Source organism: Suricata suricatta, chromosome 16, assembly GCF_006229205.1.
Source record: "Suricata suricatta isolate VVHF042 chromosome 16, meerkat_22Aug2017_6uvM2_HiC, whole genome shotgun sequence".
Lineage (NCBI taxonomy): Eukaryota > Metazoa > Chordata > Mammalia > Carnivora > Herpestidae > Suricata > Suricata suricatta.
The window spans coordinates 56,807,517-56,826,879 of NC_043715.1; the positions used below are offsets into that span (position 1 = coordinate 56,807,517).

The 19,363-nt window shown below is 48.3% G+C and overlaps 1 protein-coding gene and 1 long non-coding RNA gene across 3 annotated transcripts in view; one reads left to right on the top strand and one right to left on the bottom strand.

Moving 5' to 3' along the window:
• Positions 1 to 625: 625 nt before the first annotated feature.
• LOC115280127 lies at positions 626 to 2,705 on the bottom strand. 2 transcript variants are annotated; one of them, XR_003903670.1, is made up of 5 exons: positions 2,431 to 2,705; positions 1,990 to 2,099; positions 1,031 to 1,140; positions 871 to 920; positions 626 to 766 (listed from the first exon to the last, which is right to left on the bottom strand). It is a non-coding gene; the product is annotated as an uncharacterized LOC115280127 (long non-coding RNA). The 2 variants fall into 2 exon arrangements; XR_003903671.1 differs by lacking the exon at positions 1,031 to 1,140.
• Positions 2,706 to 5,410: 2,705 nt separating this feature from the next.
• The window catches only part of NLRP9 (NLR family pyrin domain containing 9), a 23,705-nt gene continuing 9,752 nt past the window's right edge, over positions 5,411 to 19,363 (top strand). Inside the window, exons 1-4 of the mRNA XM_029924572.1 lie at positions 5,411 to 5,690; positions 10,033 to 11,593; positions 13,746 to 13,901; positions 17,689 to 17,856. Coding sequence (XP_029780432.1) covers positions 5,411 to 5,690; positions 10,033 to 11,593; positions 13,746 to 13,901; positions 17,689 to 17,856 — 2,165 coding nt within the window. The remainder of the gene's footprint in view (positions 5,691 to 10,032; positions 11,594 to 13,745; positions 13,902 to 17,688; positions 17,857 to 19,363) is intronic.

A 19,363-nucleotide genomic window follows, 5' to 3' on the forward strand; every position in this document is an offset into this window, starting at 1 on the left:
AAAACAAAAACCAGAAAAAAACCCCACATAGTGAAAACAATATCTGGGAAAAACCAATTAATCACAATTTTACAATTCATTCAAATTTAAAGAGTAAGTTTTTAAAGTCTTAATTTTAGGCTCTGTCACAGCATGCATATTTATTAAAAATTTAAATCTCTTTTGGGAGGGTTGGGCGTCTGACTTCAGCTCAGGTCATGATCTCACGGTTCGTGGGTTCGAGCCCCTTGTCAGACTCTGTGCTGACAGCTCAGAGCCTGGAGCTGCTTCAGATTCTGTGTCTCCATGTATCTCTGCTTGTGCTGTTTCTCTCTGTCTCTCAAAAATAAATAAACATTAAACATTTAAAAAAAATTAAGTATTTTGGGGGGCACCTGGTGGCTTAGTTGGTTAAGCATCTAACTCTTGATTTCCACTCAGGTCATGATCTCGTGGTTCTTGAGACCCAGCCCCGCCTCAGGCTACGTGCTGACTCTGTGAGCCCACTTGGAAACCTCTGTCTCCCTGTCTCTCCACCCCTTCCCCGCTCAAAATAAGTAAATAAAAACACAAAACTTTAAATATCTTGTCTTTTGGGCAATATTTATGACAAAAAAGTCAAAGGAAAGTTCTTGTGGACCTTGTATATCATCTCAGTTTCCAGTTTATTTAATAAAATTCTAAAAATAATTTTCTGCAAACAGAGAAAAACGTGACTGAGGAAATGATTTTGTTCTCTGACGAGCCTTCGAGACTCTTCTGAGTAGGCTTTATTCATTTCCTTTATCTGAATACGAGAAGACATTGTATCACTTTAGTTATCAAAAGGGTGTACAACTACCTAAGTTTGTTACATGGGGGGAATTTGTCCATTCTCACGCACAGACTTACTGGGCGTGGCCGAGTAATGTCATCTCTGCCTGGGTGGGAAATTCCAACTCCTGCGCGGATGAAATAAGCATGACCAGGATCAGAGAGGCATGGGGTGCGCGGAAGGGGTGCGGTTAGGAGAGCCGTACAACGAAAGGCCAGATGTCTGTGCATTTCTCACCAGAAGGGGGCGTCCCGGGTAGCCTTTGGTGCCCCCGGGAGCACCGCAGCCAGCAGGAGAGGTGAAGCTGGAGCCCACCGACGGCTTTATCTTTGAACTTCTTCGGAGTTCTAGAAAGGATGGCTTGAGACAGCCAGAGGGAGAGAATCTACCCGTTCACTCACTGAGCGGTTACTGGCAGAGCTTTGATCATCTGCCTGGCAATGTGTTCACACTTTAAAGAAATGTTTATTGGGGCGCCTGGGTGGCTTAGTCAGTTGAGCATCCGACTTTGGCCCAGGTCAGATCTCACAGTTCGTGGGTTCGAGCCCCGCGTCGGGCTCTGTGCTGACAGCTCAGAGCCTGGAGCCTGCTTCAGATTCTGTGCCTCCCTCTCTCTGTGACCCTCCCCTGCTCGTGCTGTCTTTCTCCGTCTCTCAAAAATAAATAAAAAACATTTAAAAATTTTTAAAAAATATTTATTTTTGAGAAACAAAGAGCGCTAGTGGGAGAGGGGCGCAGAGAGAGAGAGAGAATCTAAACCAGGCTCCGGGCTCCAAGTTGTCAGCACAGAGCCCACTGGGGCTCAGACTCACAGCTGCAAGATCATGAGCTGAAGTCGGATGCTTAACTGACTGCGCCACCCAGGTGCACCTTATATATCTGTTTTTTTTAAGTTTATATATATTTATATATCTTGAAAGAGAGGAAGTGAGAGAGCACACACAAGAGGAGAGGGGCAGAGAGGAGAGAATCCCAAGCAGACTTCAAGCTGTGAGCACAGAGCCTGACATGGGGCTCAAGCCCATGAAGCCCGAGATCACCACCTGAGCCAAAACCAAGAGCCACATGCTTACCTCACTGAGCCACCCAGACGCCCGCGACACACTTTTGTTACAAGTCAACCTGACCCTGTAGGAGGGCTGGGAGATTTCACTTTCAGTGCCCAGACTGGAGTCATGTGTGACTTCATTACTTACATAAAACAGAGCGTAGTCTGGGATACTCCATGGCCGGGGTGGCCAACACCATGAAAGGCCAGGGAGAAGATGTCTTTGGGGGTGCCTGGGTGCCTCGGCCGGTCGACCGGCTGAGAAGGACAAATGCATGATTCCACGTGAATGGGGTACCCAAAACGGTCAGGCCCAGGGTAGCAGACAGATTGGTGGTTTCCGAGGATTGGGGGAAGGGCAAGCATGGCGTTACTGTTCCCCAGGTATAAACTTTTGGTTAGAGGTGGGCTGTGCAACATTGTGTCTGCAGCTAACAACCCTGTGCTGTACCCTGAATACTTTGTTAAGGGTGTGGTGTCATCTGCAGTGTTTTTATCACAGTAATAAAAAGAAAGACATTCGTAAGGTCTAACTTCAGCCTTTTCGGTCCCTGGCGAGTTGTTTGAGAATATTCATCAATTTCCTCACCTACAGATGCTCCCCATCCTAGGTGCAGTTATGGAAGTGGGAGAGATTGCACAAGACAGCTGGCTTCGGGGAGTCTGTGGCAGAGCAGAAGGCAGATGTGCAGACTCAGAGCAGCTCCGGGGGGAGAAGACGGCCCACAGAAGCCCCCCGGTCACGTCGTACTGGGAGATGCAAGTAGCAGTGTCGTCGGACTGTGCAGCCGTCAGCAGCCGTCAGCGGTGCCTGGGGGAAGACGGCTCACACCTGAGGCGGAGGGAGCGCACCTGAACGGTTTTCCATCCCCTCCGGAGAGCAGGCGGTTGAGAGTCACGCCAGCCAATGGGAAGGGGGAGATTTTATGGCCAATCAGAGGTCAGGCTCAGACTTTTATTGGGGCTTCCACAGCTGTTCTTTGATGGAGACCAGCCAGGAGGGCCAGGGGCCGGACGGGGTGAGGACGTCTTCTCCTTGAAGTTTCTTTTTTTCCTTATTTTCCCCTTTCAGCACTTGGTCTAAGTCTGGCGTGCATAAAGAACGAGCTAGAGGGGTACCAGCGAAGATCAAGCCCCGCCCCTTTGTTTTGGCAAGGATGTAGTCACGTGGAAAGCATTTTAGGTCCAGGACAGATGGTCTGTCCTCCGTGTGTCCCAACTCTAAACTAGGTGACAGAACGGGACTCTCCCAGGCTGACCTGGGCGGGGGGCGGGGGGCCGGTATTTCTAAAATGCAATCTGGGACACGGAGAACTGGAGGACCTCACGTGTGAGAGAACGAAGAAAGGGTGAAAACCCCAGAGGCCTGAGGGCTGCTCCTCAGTCTCGGTTGGTCTCTTGGTTCTGCCTTGTGAGAGGCACGTGGCCTGGGGGGAGACATGAAAACCAGGATTTTAAAGGGGAAATTATGAAAGGGGGAGGGCACACAGCAGGCAAATTGGAGAATTAAGTCCGAGACCTGTTGCTAAGGTAAGTTGGTTGGTTGACTTTGAACTAGCCGTTTGCCCTCCCAGAGTTCCAGGATGCCCTGATCTTAGGGTAAATCATGGGTGAGCAACTTCCTCGTTTGACCACAGACGTCCTATGGGAATGGGGGTGAGCGAGGTGGTGTAATTTGTGAGGAATAAGGCAGGGGCCGTGGTGGTCACCACACACAAAGATAATGGGGGGGGGCTAAAGCATCTCGGTGAAGTCTGAGAGGGGTAGGGGGTGACTTAACAGCCAGTATTTGGAGGAGCTTCAGCGAACACTGAATCTTCAGGGGGAAGGTTTCAGCGAGAAAAGGAAGAAGAAAGGAATGCTTAGGAGAGAAAAGGTGTAGGACACATGTAGGTCTTTTTAAAACTATGGTAAAGGGGCGGCTGGGTGGCTCAGTGGGTTAAACGGCCGCCTGCAGCTCAGGTCATGATCTCACGGTTCGCGGGTTCGAGCCCTGCGTCGGGCTCTGTGCTGAATGTTTCCTCGGAGCCTGGAGCCTGCTTCAGATTCTGTGTCTCCTTTCTCTGCCCTTCTTCTGCTCATGTTCTGCCTCTCTCTGTCTCTCAAAAATAAACAAATGGTAAAAAACAAAAAAAAATATGGGGGGAAAAAAACCTGTGGTACAAACCCATGAAAGAAAATGGACCTTCTTACCCACTTTCAAGAGCACAGTTTGACCGCTTCAGGCTCATTCACAGCGCTGGGCTACCCTCACCAGCCTCCAGAGCGCCTTCATCCCTGAGGCTGAGACCCCCCCCCCTCCAAGTTCCTGTGCCCTCCCAGCCCTGCGCACCACCCCTCTGTTCCGCCTGTGGTCTCTGTGAATTTGAGAGTCCACCTCTCTAATGTAAGTGGAGTCCCAGTTTGTCCTTCGGTGTCTATCTCCTTCACTTAGCAGGATGTTTCCAAAGCTGATCCATGCTCTAGCATGTGGCAAAACTCCTTTTATACGGCTGTGTAATATTCCCCCCCCCAGCACGTCTACAGTCACATTTTATTTATCCATTTATTCGTTGGGAATGTTTGGGCTTTTTTGTTGATGAACATTTGGATTGTTTCCACCTCTTGGCTATTGGGAATAATACTGCTATAACCATTGATGTACAACTTAAAATTAAAAAAATGTAATATATAAGTAAAGCATGGAATCTACGGTACGTACTACAGCAAGAAGGCATGCCACTCTAGAGGAAAGCCCAAAGATGCTTTAGTGTTCCCTCCCCCCCTTTATTTTCATATTCTAGATAAAGATCATCTGTGATTAAATTTTTTTAATCATTTACTCATTTTTGAGAGACAGAGAAAGAACATGAACAGGGGAGGGGGAGGGAGAGAGAGAACCTGAAGCAGGCTCCAGGCTCTGAGCTGGCAGCTCAGAGCCCGTCAAGGGGCTCGAACCCATGAACCATGAGATCATGACCTGAGCCGAAGCCAGACGCTTAACCGACTGGGCCACCCAAGCGCCCCTTGTTTTATTTTTTAATGTTTATTTATTTTTGAGAGAAGGAGAGAGACAGACATGAGCAGCAGAGGTGCAGAAAGAAAGGGAGACACAGAATCCGAAGCAGGCTTCAGGCTCTGAGCTGTCAGCACAGAGCCCAACACAGAGTTCAGATCCACAAACTGTGAGATCGTGACCTGAGCTGAAGTCAGATGCTCAACTGGCTGAGCCGCCCAGGTGCCCCAGATGTTAGTTTATTTAATTTACTTTGAGAGAGAGTGAGTGGGCAGGGGAGGTGCACAGAGAGGGAGAAAGAATCCCAAGCCGACTCCATGCTGTCGGGGCAGAGCCTGATGCAGGGCTTCACCTCAGGAGCTGTGAGATCGTGACCTGAGCCGAAATCAAGAGTCTGAAGCTTAATCCACTGAGCCACCCAGGAGCCCCAGCAGGATTGTCAATAATCTTAAATCACAATTAACTGAAGATTTATCTCTGAAATCACCTCATTCTCCCTCAGGTGCTACTTTGTCCTTGTGTGTGAAGAATTTCTTTCCCTCTGGCGATTTCCAAGTTCACCGTCCAGGGCAAGATGGCTGAATCCTTTTTTTCGGCCTTTGGCTTGTTGTGGTACCTGCAGGAGCTCAGGAAGGAAGAGTTCTGGAAATTTAAGGAGCTGCTCAAGCAGGAGCCTCTGCAGCTGGAGCTCAAGCCGATCCCGTGGCCCGAGCTAAAGAAGGCCTCCCGAGACGATCTAGCGAAGCTGTTGGACAAACATTACCCAGGCAAGCAGGCGTGGGAGCTGACCCTGAGCCTATTTCTACAGATTGATCGGCGTGACCTCTGGACAAAGGCTCAGGAAGAGATCAGGAGTAAGTGCGGGAGCACGAGGGGCAGGGCCTGTGGAGGAAGGTTGGCTCACCGGGACCTTAGGAGAATGAAGGTGATGGTGTTAGGTGAGCGGCCGCCCTCCATCAGTGGAGGATGTGCTGTGGGTCCCAGGGAGCCTCGGAGGCCATAGAATGTCAGGCGACTCTGGTCACGCGTGGGCCAGTGAGGCCGTCCGGGGGGGGGGGGGTGTGTCTTGTTCACCTGAGGTCGCCTCCCCATTTTCCTGTCGGGAGCTGAGGCTGCGCTAGCACGAGGGTGACCTGCATCTCCACCGCGGGGCCCGCCGAGACAGAGGTCCCTTCTGGTAGTTGACGATACTTTTGACTCGACCTGCTCCATGGACGAGGCAGAATCCTGACGTGAGCCGCCGCTGACGCCTGATGTCGTTCTGTTCCTGCCACTGTCCTGAGGTTTGCAAATGGGGAACCGTGGTCCCGACAGCATTCCCTCACGCTAGAGGACTTCTTCAGCAGGGACAGGCCTGACTCCAAATCCGTTATTTTTTTATTCTTTTTTATTTTTATTTTTTAACATTTATTCATTTTTGAGAGTCAGAGAATGACTTGAGAGACAGAGCAGGTGCAGGGGAAGGGCAGAGAGAGAGAGAGGGAGACACAGAATCTGAAGCAGGCTCCCGGGTCTGAGCGGTCAGCACAGAGCCTGATTCGGGGCTCGAACCCACGAACTGCGAGATCATGACCTGAGCCGAAGTCGGTTGTTCAACGGACTGAGCCAGGTGCCCTCATATCAGTAATTTTTTGACCATTGATAATGTTTACACCCTTTGCTGGAAGGCTGCTCTTAAAAAAAATGGGGAGATCAGTTGAGTTCTAAGTCCTGGCAAACAGAGACATTAAAAAAAAAAAGTATTTCTTATTTATTTATTTATTTATTTATTTATTTATTTATTTATTTAGAGGCAGATCCAGCACAAGTGGGGAAGGGGTGGGGGGGTAGAGGAGACTGATCCCAAGCAGGTTCTGCACTGTCAGTGCAGAGCCCATCACGGGGCTCAAACTCCCAAACCATGAGATCATGACCTGAGCTGAAACCAAGGATCAGTCACAACTGAGCCACCCAGGTGCCTCCAGACAATTCTTTTTTTCATTTTAAAAAATTTATTAAATTAAAAAATTACATACAAGTTAGTTAATATATAGTGCAATAATGACTTCAGGAGTAGAATCTAGTGACTCATTACCTATGAGAACCCTTGTACTCTTTCCAACAAATGCCACCTTAATGTCCGTCACTCAGTTAAGCCCATCCCCCCAACTCTCTATATTTAAGAGTCTCTTATGGTTTGTCGTCCTCCCTGTTTTTATGTTATTTTTGCTATGTTCATGTGTTGTGTTTCTTAAATTCTACATGTGAGTGGAATCATATAGTATTCGTCTTTTCTCTGACTGACTTATTTCACTTAGCATAATCCACTCTAGTTCCATCGGTGTTATTACAAAGGGAGAGATTTCATCTTTTTTGATCGCTGAGTAGTACTCCATTGTATGCATACACCACGTCTTTATCCAGTCATCAGTCGATGGACAGCTGGGCTCTCTCCATACTTTGGCTCTTGCCAGACAAGTCATTTTTAAAAATTTACCTTTGATACAGTAACTGAAAGTTGCAGATGCTCTGCTCAATTTTACATGGGATTCTCTCATGGATTTTTATGTACCTGTGGGAGTAGGCGTTTTGTTCTGGTAAGTAAGCCGAGCTTTGAATGGGTTATCAGAGCCCTAAAGTCTCACAGTGCAGGGTGGCTGAACCGGTTTGCAGGCACCTCACACGGTGGCTGGACTGTGGACTGGGGAGGCGGGTGCCAGGCAGCAAGCCGCTGTTGGGTCAGCTGGCCACGCGTCCAGAAATGTGGTCTGGAAGGACAGAATGATCCCAGATGAATTTAGAAGGCTCACTACTCACCGCACAACAGGAATATGAGATTTATGTTCTCGTTAGTTCCTCCTGTCCTTTGAGTCTCTCTGGGCTGGGGGCAGAGGGCGGGTTTGGAGGTGGGCCCGTGTCCTAGCGAGGAGCCTGGAGAGCCAGAGATCCCGGTCTTCATAAGGACTGCGGACAGTCCTGCCCCCTGCCCTCCGGAGACTGACACCAGCTTTACTACCCTGGCAGGCCTCCCGCGAGCAAGAGGCAGCTCCACATTTCTCTAGAGGGGGACGAAACACGTGTTTTTGTTTTTCAAAACATTTTAAATTATTTTTAAAAGTTTTGTTTTTCATTTAAAAATTTTTTTCCTTTTTCTTTTTTAAAATAGTTTATTTTCAAATTGGTTTCCATATAACACCCAGTGCTTCTCCCCACAAGTGCCCCCCACCATGGGCATCACCCCTCCTCCTCCCTCCCTCCCCTTTCAGTCCATGGTTCATCTCCAGTATTCAGTAGTCTCCCTTGATCTGTGTCCCTCACTCTCCCCCGCTCTCTTTCCCCCTTCCTCTCCCCATGGTCCCCTGCCAGGTCTCTCCTGTTAGACCTATGAGTGCAAACATATGGTATCTGTCCTTCTCTGCCTGACTTATTTCGCTTAGCATGGCACCCTCAAGGTCCATCCATGTTGCTACAAATGGCCAGATTTCATTCTTCCTCATTGCCATGTAGTACTCCATTGTGTATATATACCACATCTTCTTGATCCATTCATCAGTTGATGGACATTTAGGCTCTTTCCATGATTTGGCTATTGTAGAAAGTGCCGCTATTAAAGTTTATTTACCTATTTTGAGAGAGAGGGAGCACAAACAGAGGAGGGGCAGAGGGAGAGCGGGAGAGAGAGAATCCTAAGCAGGCTCCGCAAGGTCAGTGCAGAGTCCTGATATAGGGCTTAACCTCCCTAACTAGGAGATGCTGACCTGAGCTGAAATCAAGAGTCAGATCCTTTGTGTTTCTGTGTGTGTGCACAAAGGTGATTTTATTAAAGCGTGGGGACAGGAGCATGGGCGGGAAGAGCCGTGCTGTAAGTGTGGGGGTGACTGTTTTATGGAGTCCGGGGGGCATAAGTCAAGAGGGAGTTTCCAAAGAGACTCCATGCCAGAGACTTACTGGAGGCCTAAGATTGTCGGGCTGAGGTTGATTTTCCCTGCAGCAAGGCGGGGAGCCCCTGGCCTTCAGGCGATGATGGGATTGTCTTTCTCGGGTCAGCGGCTGGAGAGCCTTATCAGTTTAGCCATTTGTTTTCTTGTCCTTTCTCATTTTCTTGTCCTTTCTCATTTTCGGGTAGCTGGGAGTGTCCGAGGATATCACCCAAGTCCCGCAGGGAGGGGTGGTGCTGGATTGTGTTTTGCCCCCAGCCTGACTCACCCTCCCTCATCATATCTCTGTTGAACAATCTTGACCTTTAAATCTTTCAGGTTGTGGGAGGTGGAAGGTCTCCTCTTCTGTAGCTTCTTCCTGCTGAATAGGAGCGTAGAAAGAGTCGGATGCTTGGCTGACTGAGCCGCCCAGGTGCCCCGGAACCCCTGATTGTAGAAACAAATCTGCCTTTGCCCCAAAGAGAGCAGGGACCAGCACTACATTCCAAGAATGCTTCCTAGCGCTACGCCCTCGAACAAACCATTGGTGCTCTTTGCCTGGAGGACATGCAGAAATACCTCAGCTGCATGGCCTAGAGTTCTCCGATGCACGCTATGGTCCTTGACCACGGTTGTCATTTTATTTAACCTCCCGTAACGTGTTGCCTTGAACATGGAAGGTGCGTTTTAACAGTAGTTGAAAGAACGACGGCTCAGGGGTGTGTTTCTGAAATGAGCCTGCAGTCAGCATGGCAGAATAGAAATCGTGTGGACCTTCTGGTTTCAGATCAGATGGACGCAGGGCAGGCACCTGACCCTAATATTCATTCACTGGTGCACATTAATCAAGTGACATGTTTTCCATCTCTGATTTTTTTTGTAAAGCGGGAGTAGAACACATCTTACGGGGTTGTTAACATGGAAAACATGGCGTCTGTAATAACCCTCTTTGCCTTGATTCCTGAGAGACAGAGTATGGTAGTGGGTATGGGATGCTTTGCTGGGCAACACCACCCCCTCTTTCTGGTTTTAAATGTAACTCTGAAGCATTTACATTGTATATTGCCTTGTAGCCCTGAGACAGGCCTCTGGTGTTTGGTCCGGTGCTTCCATGGACATGGTGATTTGAGATAGATTATGGTCCTAATAAAAACTAGGTTAATTAGCCTGGCCATCCGTGGACGCACCTTACTCTTCACACAGGTGCTCAAGTACATCTCTAGGGGCTGTTTCGAGCGTCAAAGAATGAGTGCACTTTTTTTATTTTTAATTATCTGGCATTCTACCCCTGTCAATTCAGATAAACCAAATCCATACAGAAATCACATGAAAGAAAAATTCCGTCTCATATGGGAAAAGGAAACCTGCCTTCCAGTTCCCAATGATTTCTACAAAGAAACCACAAAGGTTGAATATGAAAACCTGAAGGCTGCGTACCCCGCCGGCCGGGCTGGAGAGCCCACGCCCACGGTCGTCTTACAAGGTCCGGAAGGGATCGGAAAAACAACGCTTCTGAGGAAAGTCATACTGGACTGGGCGGAGGGAAACCTCTGGAAGGACAGATTTGCGTTTATCTTCCTCCTCAACGGCTGTGAAATGAACGCCGCCGCAGAGGCCAGCTTAGTGGAGCTAATCTCCAAGGACTGGCCTCAGTCTTCCGAGCCGGTGGAGGACATTTTTTCCCAGCCCGAGAGGATCCTGTTCATCCTGGACGGCTTCGAGGAGCTCAGGTTTGATTTGGAGCCTCCGACTCAGTTGTGTGATGACCGGAAGCAGCGGCAGCCCGTGCAAGTTATCATGAGGAGTTTGCTGCAGAGAAAAATGCTTCCGGAGTCTTCTCTGCTTGTCGCGCTGGGAACCATGGGCATGAGGAGATATTATTTCCTGTTGCAGCAGCCAAAATACATAGTCCTCCCAGGATTCACGGAGCGTGAAAGGAAGCTGTATTTCTACCATTTCTTCCGGGAGAGGAGCAAAGCCATGAAAGCCTTCAGTTTTGTGAGGAGCAACTTCCCGCTCTGTGTGTTCTGCCAAAATCCTCTTGTGTGCTGGATGGTTTGTACTTGTGTGAAATGGCAGCTGGAGAAAGGAGAAGACCTTAAGATTGCGTCCGAAGGCACCACCTCTGTGTACGCATCCTTTTTCACTCACGTATTCAAGTCAAGAAATGAGAACTGTCCCCCCAAGCAGAGCAGAGCGCGACTGAAGGGCCTGTGCGCCCTGGCTGCAGAGGGGATCTGGACTCGCACGTTCGTGTTCGGCCGCGGGGACCTCAGGAGGCGTGGGGTGTCCGAGTCTGACACCTCGATGTGGATGGGCATGCGACTCCTCCTAAGGAGCGGTGACTGTTTTACTTTCATGCATTTGTGCATCCAAGAGTTCTGTGCCGCCATGTTCTATCTGCTCAAACAACCGGAGGCCGACCCCGACCCGGCCATTGGAAGTGTGACCCAGCTTGTAAAAGCAGGTGTGGGTCAGGTTCAGAGCCACTTGTCCCAGATGATAACATTCTTGTTTGGAGTTTCAACTAACAAAATAACCAACATGCTGGAGACATCCTTTGGTTTTCTCCTGTCCAAAGAGATAAGGCAGGAAATAACCCAATGCCTTGAAAGTTTAAGTCAGTGTGACACCGATCAGATGGTGGTGAATTTCCAGGAACTGTTCAGCGGTTTGTTTGAGACCCATGAGAAAGACTTTGTAAGACAAGTGATGGATTTCTTCGAGGAAGTTAATATTTATATTGGTAACATTGAAGAATTGGTGATATCTGCATTCTGTCTGAAGCATTCCCAGAATCTGCAGAAACTTCACCTGTCTGTAGAAAATGTCTTTTCAGATGACTCTGGATCCACCACAAAGTGAGTCCCTCTATTACCACCTCTATCCCCACCCTGCATACACTAACTTGTGTCTTGTTTTAGTTCCCAGTGGGTCCTCCATGGATCCTTATACTTAAAGAAATGGCTTTTGGGATCAGAGACTTTGGTTTGAGTCCTGGCACTGCCGTTTGCTAGCTGGGTCACTATGAGTGGTGACTTGTCAAGTTTTCCCACCTGTATGAAGAAAGGCAACACTGCACCTACTTCATGGGGCCAGGATGAGGCTGGAAGTAAGCCATGGCCATGCTTTTCTCCTGGTGGCTTTTAAGTATGTCCTGGTGATGCCCCTGGAAGGGACTCTTGGAGGCTTGGGCACAGTTTGCTCTGGATTTTACCTGTGGGCTTTTCCTCTTTGCTGGTCTGACCTGTGTCCTTCCAGCAGCTGGTTCAGGTAAACAGCTCACACTTCAGCTCTCAAACACATATCACCTTCATGGTCACGTTTTTGGTTTTTAGTGTGTGTGTGTGTGTGTGTGTGTGTGTGTGTGTGTTTTCTTTTACAGTTTATTGTCAAGTTGGTTTCCATATAACACCCAGTGCTCATCCCCACAAGTGCCCTCCTCCATGCCCATCACCCATTTCCCCCTCTCCCCCACCACCATCAACCCCAGTTTGTTCTCAGTATTTAAGAGTCTCTTATGGTTTGCTTCTCTCCCCTTAACTATTTTTTCCCCTTCCCCTCCCCCATGGTCCTCTGTTATGTTTCTCCTATTCCACATATGAGTGAAAACATATGGTGTCTGTTCTTCTCTGCCTGACTTATTTCGCTTAGCATGGCTCCCTCGAGGTCCATCCACGTTGTACAAATGGCCATATTTCATTCTTTCTCATGGCCATGTAGTACTCCATTGTGTATATATACCACATCTTCTTGATCCATTCATCAGGTGATGGACATTTAGGCTCTTTCCACGATTTGGCTGTTGTTGACAGTGCTGCTATGAACATTGGGGTACATGTGCCCCTATGCATCAGCACTTCTGTATCCCTTGGGTAGATCCCCAGCAGGGCTATTTCTGGGTCATAGGGGAGTTCTATTGTTAATTTTTTGAGGAACCTCCATACTGTTTTCCAGAGCAACTGTACCAGTTTACATTTCAACAACAGTGGGACACACCCAGGCACACTTTATTTTTATTTTCTTTAAGTTTATTTTTGAGAGAGAGAGAGAACATGAGCAGGGGAGGGAGAGGAAGAATGCACTGTCAGCATGAAGCCTGATTTCGGGCTCAAACACCCCAACCTTGAGATCATGACCTGAGCTGAAACTAAGAGACACTTAACTGACTACACCACCCAGGCACCCTGAGAACTACTTTTTATTTTTTATTTTATTTTTTAATGTTTATTGTTGAGACAGAAACAGAGCATGAGTAGGAGAGGGGCAGAGAGAGAGGGAGACACAGAATCTGAAGCAGGCTCCAGGGTCTGAGCTGTCAGCACAGAGCCCAACGTGGGGCTCGAACCCACAAACCATGAGATCATGACCTGAGCCTACGTCAGATGCTCAACTGACTGAGCCACCCAGGTGCCCCTAGATCTACTTTTTAAAAGTAAACTCTACAGTCCACATGAGTCCTGAATTCACGACCCCAAGGTCGAGCGTTGCACATTCTATGGACTAAGCCAGCCAGGCCCCCTATGATGAGAACTTTTAAGATCTCCTCTCTTAGCAACTTCCAAAAATCTATTTCAGTATTATTAACCACAGTCACGACCATGCTGTACGTTACATCCCCCTGACTTTGTACCTATACGTCCATATTTTTGGATGCAGTTTGCTATTTTACTGATAGATAACCAAATACCAACCTTCATTCACACAACAGTCAAGTATTATTGCCTAAAACAGGAAGAAGTGGAGGCTGAATAAGACTGAATAGCTTGTCCAGGGTCACCTAGCTAATAAGTGGTTCAAATGGGGTTTGATCCCAATCTCTCTGGCCTCAGCGTCCGCTGTCTTAGCCACCAGGCCATGGTGATTCAGCCAACTTGGGCTTCCCTCTCCTGGTTCAGGCCCAGGGGACCATCAGTGAGCTTTGAGGGGCGCTGGGGAGGATGTTCGGCCTGTTTGGAGCATGTGTTGAGTGCATTGAGCCACTGGCGAGTCATGGTGTCTGTTCTCCCTCAGTGACTGGGAGAAGCTCTCCTTTTGGCAAGACCTTTGCTCTATGTTCACCACCAACAAGAACTTCCAGGTGTTAGATTTGGACAACTGCATGTTCGATGAGCCCTCCCTGGAAATTCTTTGTAAAGCTCTGGCTCATCCCGTTTGTAAACTCCAAAAGTTCGGGTAAGTTGGATGTTAACCTGTTCTGTAAACAGAGTTTCATTCTTTCTACTCTGGCTTTTTTGGGAAAGACCAATGCAAAAGCACAGAGCTGCAATCCAATGGCTCAAGAGAAATTTTGGGAGCACGTTCCTTGATACCAATGTTTTATTGAGCAAGAAGCAAACTGTTGGCAAACAGGACTTTAGGACTGAATATGGTCAACGGGCTTGGTCCCCAGCCACCATGGGTCCGTTTCCACACAGGAAGTGCTTTGTTTTCTGGGGTGGGTAGCCATCATTGGTTTCTCCTCCTCCTTTTTTTGTTTTTTAATATTTTTTTATTTTTGAGAGAGAGAGAGAGAGAGAGAGAGAGAGAGAGCGAGTGAGAGCGAGAGCGCTTGGGCATGAGAGAGAGAGAGAGGAGCGGAGGGACAGAGAGAGAGGGAGACACAGAATCCTTTGCAGGCTCCAGGCTCTAAGCTGTCAGCACAGAGCCCAACTCGGGGCTCGAACCCATGGGCTGCGGGATCATGCCCCCAGCCAAAGTTGGCTGCTTAGCTGACTGAGCCACCCAGGTGCCCCTCACCACCTGTTCCTTCTTGCCATGGGCAGCCCATTAGTAGGAAGCTTCAAGTCCACACTGGCATGAAGAAAGCATACGTTTTTAGAGCAGATTCCACGTCTTGGGGATATCAGCCTTATGTTCAGGTTATGTGACCATGTGCATTTTGGTTTTGGGTTATGTCAAACGGTGGCCTCCATTTTCATTTCTCTTCAACACATGTTTTAAATGTAGTGGTTGGGGAGCTGCAGAGGGAAGCTGATGACACTTGCTGGGAAGATGCTAGGTGGGGAAGAGATGTTTCCTAGGTAACGAAGGGGCCGACCTATGGGAAAGTAGCCTTCAGTTCTTGGAGAAATGTAGTAAAAACAAACATAGAATAACCAAACTGTGGAAAGAGCCCACATGTCCATTGACTGAGGGATGGTTAAAGAAGATGTGGTGTATATGTACACTGGAGTACTGCTCAGCCGTCAAGAAGAAGAAAATCTTGGGCGCCTGGGTGACTCAGTTGGTTAAGTGTCCAACTTTGGCTCAGATCGTGATCTCACGGTTTGTGAGTTCGAGCCCTACCTCGGGCTCTCTGCTGACTGCTCAGAGCTTGGAGCCTGCTTCAACGTCTGTGTCTCCCTCTCTCTCTGCCCCTCCCCTGCTCACACTCTTTTTCTTCGCAAAAATAGATAAAAACATTAAAAAAATAAAAAGAATGAAATCTTGCCATTTGCAATGGTGTGGATAGAGCTAGAATGCATTATGTTAAGTGAAATCAGTCAGAGAAAGATAAATATCATGTGATTTCCCTCACATGTGGAATTTAAGAAACACAACAGATGAACATATGGGAAAGAAGGGGATTAGGAAGGGAAAGCAACAAATCACAAGAGACTCTTTAAAAAAGTTTTTTTTTAATGTTTTATTTTATTTTTGATACAGAGAGAGACAGAGCATGAGAGGGGGAGGGGCAGAGAGAGAAGGAGACACAGAACCGGAAGCAGGCTCCAGGCTCTGAGCTAGCTGTCAGCACAGAGCCTGACGCGGGGCTCGAACCCACGAACGTGAGATCTGACCTGAGCCGAAGTCGGAGGCTTAACCGACTGAGCCCCCCAGGCGCCCCAAGAGACTCTTAACTGTAAAGAACAAGCTGAGGATTGACGGAGGGAGGAAGGAGAGGGGTGGATTGGCTGGGTGATGGGTATTAAGGAGGGCACTTGGGTGTCGTATGTAGGTGATGAGTCACTGAATTCTACTCCTGAAACCAATACTGCACTGTTAACTAACTAGAGCTGAAATTTAACAAAAAAGGAAAAAAGCATGAAAAAAAAGAATAAGCAGCATTTATAGTAGAGAGCTGGCTGCTTTAGGCAGATTATCTGTATCACTTCCTTTTTATCCTCCAGTGGTCTCACTGTCCCCTTCATACAGGTGACACACAGACGCTTCGCGGAGCACACGGCCACTCCCTGTCACTCGGGTGGCGGGATTGCCCGAGCCATGCTCTCCCCTTCACTACTTTCAACCGAAACATTAACTCTTATTTCAGCTCCAAGCTCACTTCCTCCTGGAAAATGTCCCATGCTCCCAAAGCCCTTTATGTATGTCTTACTGGTCATAGTTACCACACATCTAATTGTTGACTGATGTCTTTGTGCAAAAGAGTTAATGTGACACTTCTGAGCCTGTTGTCCCTACAAAGCCCTGCTCACTGGGTTGGTCGTTGGTGGCCATGTTGGAACCTGGAACTGGGGAGAATTTCCACACCCCAGCTGATGAGAGGGGCTCACTCTTCCCTTACCCTGTAAACATTGCAGTTTATGCTGAAGACTTGGTTTGCTTCCGTGAGTCTCCATGTCTCATAGGCGCCTCCCGCTGCCCCGGGCACCCGTCTTCTCCCTGCTGGCTGGTCAGGGGGTCTCATCCTGCCTGTGCTGACCCTCCCCCTCTGGGCCCCACCCCGTTGGCCCCCTCAAGGTTCGTGAGTTTGAGCCCTATGTCAGGCTTTGCCTTGACAGCTCAGAGCCTGAAGCCTCTTCCGATTCTGCCTCTGTTTCTTTGGCTGTCCTCTGCTCGTGCTCTCTCTCTCAAAAATAAAATAAAACATTAAAAAAACATTAAAAACATTAAAAATCAAAGCTAACATGTACTGGTCATGTTCCAGGCACCACAATATGTTTTAATTTCATAACCATCATGATACTGTTTGTTTCATGAAGAAATCAGACCCCAAAGAAGTGAATTTGCCTTTGTCCGACCTTGCGAAAGAATCCAGGAGCAAAGCAAAGATTCAAATCCAGTTTTCTGTAACCCTGGAACCTGAATTGTCAACGACTCCAGATATGGTCGTCTTCTTCTTCTTCTTCTTCTTTTTTTTTTTTTTTTACTTATTTTCTCCTTAAAAAAACATAGTTAGGGGCACCTGGGTGGCTCAGTTGGTTGAGCGTCTGGCTTTGGTTCAGGTCATGATCTCATAGTTTGTGGGTTCAAGCCTCATGTTGGGCTCTGTGCTGACAGCTCAGAACCTGGAGCCTGTTTTGGATTCTGTGTCTCCCTCTCTCTCTGCCCCTCCCCTGCTTGCACTGTCTCTCTCTGTCTATCAAAAAAAAAACAGTTAACAATTTTTTTAATGGTTATTCATTTTTGAGAGACAGAGTGTGAGTGGGGGAGGGGCAGAAAGAGAGGGAGACACAGAATCCGAAGCAGCTCCAGGCTCCGAGCTGTCAGCACAGAGCCTGACTCGGGACTCAAAACCCACGGACTGTGAGACCATGAGCTGAGCTGAAGTTGAATGCTTAACCGGCTGAGCCCCCCAGGCGCCCCCAAATCTTAGTCTTTAAACAAACGGATCCTTTCCTTGGGGAGCATGATGCTTCGTGGAGCGTTAATTCAAATATGTGCGTCCTTGTACGTCAACCTCCGGCTGGACCTGTGGGTGCAGAGATGCATAGGCGTCATGCCCCTGTCCTGACCGTGCTTAGACCTTAACATGGGATGGCTTTGGTTTATGTCCCTTGCAGTAAGGGCGGTGGCACGCAGGCATGCAGGTCCTAGGAAGAAACGGGAGAGAGCGGGGCAGCAGAGCCTCTGTGTTTGTGTGCTATCTGAAAATCCCAGACAGACAGAATTTGCAGGCTATCTACAAACAGTGTTGTGAGCCTGAGCATGGCGGGCAGGCGGGAGGAGCTGTGTGAGAGGGATCTTCCTTTGTGTTTGGACTCAGTTGCATGACTGTCCACATCTTTTCTAGGTACAATTTTGCTGCTTATCTTGGAACTGGCCCAGACTTCTTTGAGGCCATTCTTCACAACCCTTACCTGAAGTGCCTGAACCTGCACGGCACGAGACTGTCCCCCACGAACGTCAGGCAGCTGTGTGAGTCGCTGAAGCACCCGGTGTGCGGCGTGGAGGAGCTGATGTAAGTCCCGGCCGGCCCGCGCTCGTGCTGTTTCTTGTCCAGCACGTGCCCGTTTCTTTCCTGCATCAGCCCGTTGTCTCTTACACTGAAAAGTTTCCGTCTCGGCATCCCCGGGCCTCGCAGGTGTGTTCCTGTTCTCCCTTCTTTGGGAGTCACGTGATCACCTGGACGTGGACGGCTTCCCTTCCTCTTGGTCCCGCCCTCAGCCACCTGTGCCCAAACCAGAACTCCGTTCTCCTCCCTGAAGATACTCATAGACGCTTAAAATGAGAAATCGTATTAGTGATCACAAATGTGCTCATGTGAATCTGCGAGGTGACAACATTGAAACCAGAGGGAAAGCGATTTGCCCCAGATCATTTCTTTCTCCTGAAAATTATCTGGGCTGTCCCTACCTACCTTCGGTGGGTGGTTTTGAGACAGGATCAATCTCTCTCTTTTTTTTTTTTTAAGCAGAAAGCAAAAAGGGAACGTAATTGACAACCAACTCACTAAACCCGCTGGAGAACATTCTCTTCTCTCCCCTGGTTCAGTGTCTCTTCTTTGCTGGAATAGTTACAAATATAATTGACGGATTCATGTACCCGTGGCTAACTGCAACTTGGGCAAGATTCATCAGGAGACAGAGGCGCAGCCCATGCATGAGATGTTTGAACACACAGGCTTCCTGTGGATCTGGTTCCTTGTTTTAACTCTCTTGACTTTTTCCTTTCCCACGCTAGCTCTCTCTACTGATGGGCAACTCAGAAAACTCTTTAGTACCTTTGCTCCATTTCATGTTAGGCCATTTGCATAGGGTTTTAACATTCCACGTTAGCATAAGAATTGGGGAACAGTTCTAGGAAACCAGGGGTCAGGCCTAAACATTTACTGCTGGAAGCTTTGCCTCTCGGGGCAGACTGATTGTACTCTTTTTTATTTTTTAATAGTTTATTGTCAAATTGGTTTCCATCTAACACCCAGTGCTTCTCCCCACAAGTGCCCCCCACCATGACCATCACCCCCTCCCTCTCTCCCCTTCCCCCTTCAGTCCATGGTTCATTTTCAGTATTCAGTAGTCTCTCATGATCTGTGTCCCCCACTCTTCTCTGCTCTCTTTCCCCCTTCCTCTCCCCATGGTCCCCTGCCAGGTCTCTCCTGTTAGACCTATGAGTGCAAGCATATGGTATCTGTCCTTCTCTGCCTGACTTACTTCGCTTAGCATGACACCCTCGAGGTCCATCCACGTTGCTACAAATGGCCAGATTTCATTCTTTCTCATTGCCATGTAGTACTCCATTGTGTATATACACCACATCTTCTTGATCCATTCATCAGTTGATGGACATTTAAGCTCTTTCCATGATATGGCTATTGTAGAAAGTACTGCTATGAACATTGGGGTACATGTGCCCCTATGCATCAGCATTTCTGTATCCCTTGGGTAAATCCCTAGCAGTGCTATTGCTGGGTCATAGGGGAGTTCTATGGATAGTTTTTTGAGAACCTCCACACTGTTTTCCAGAGC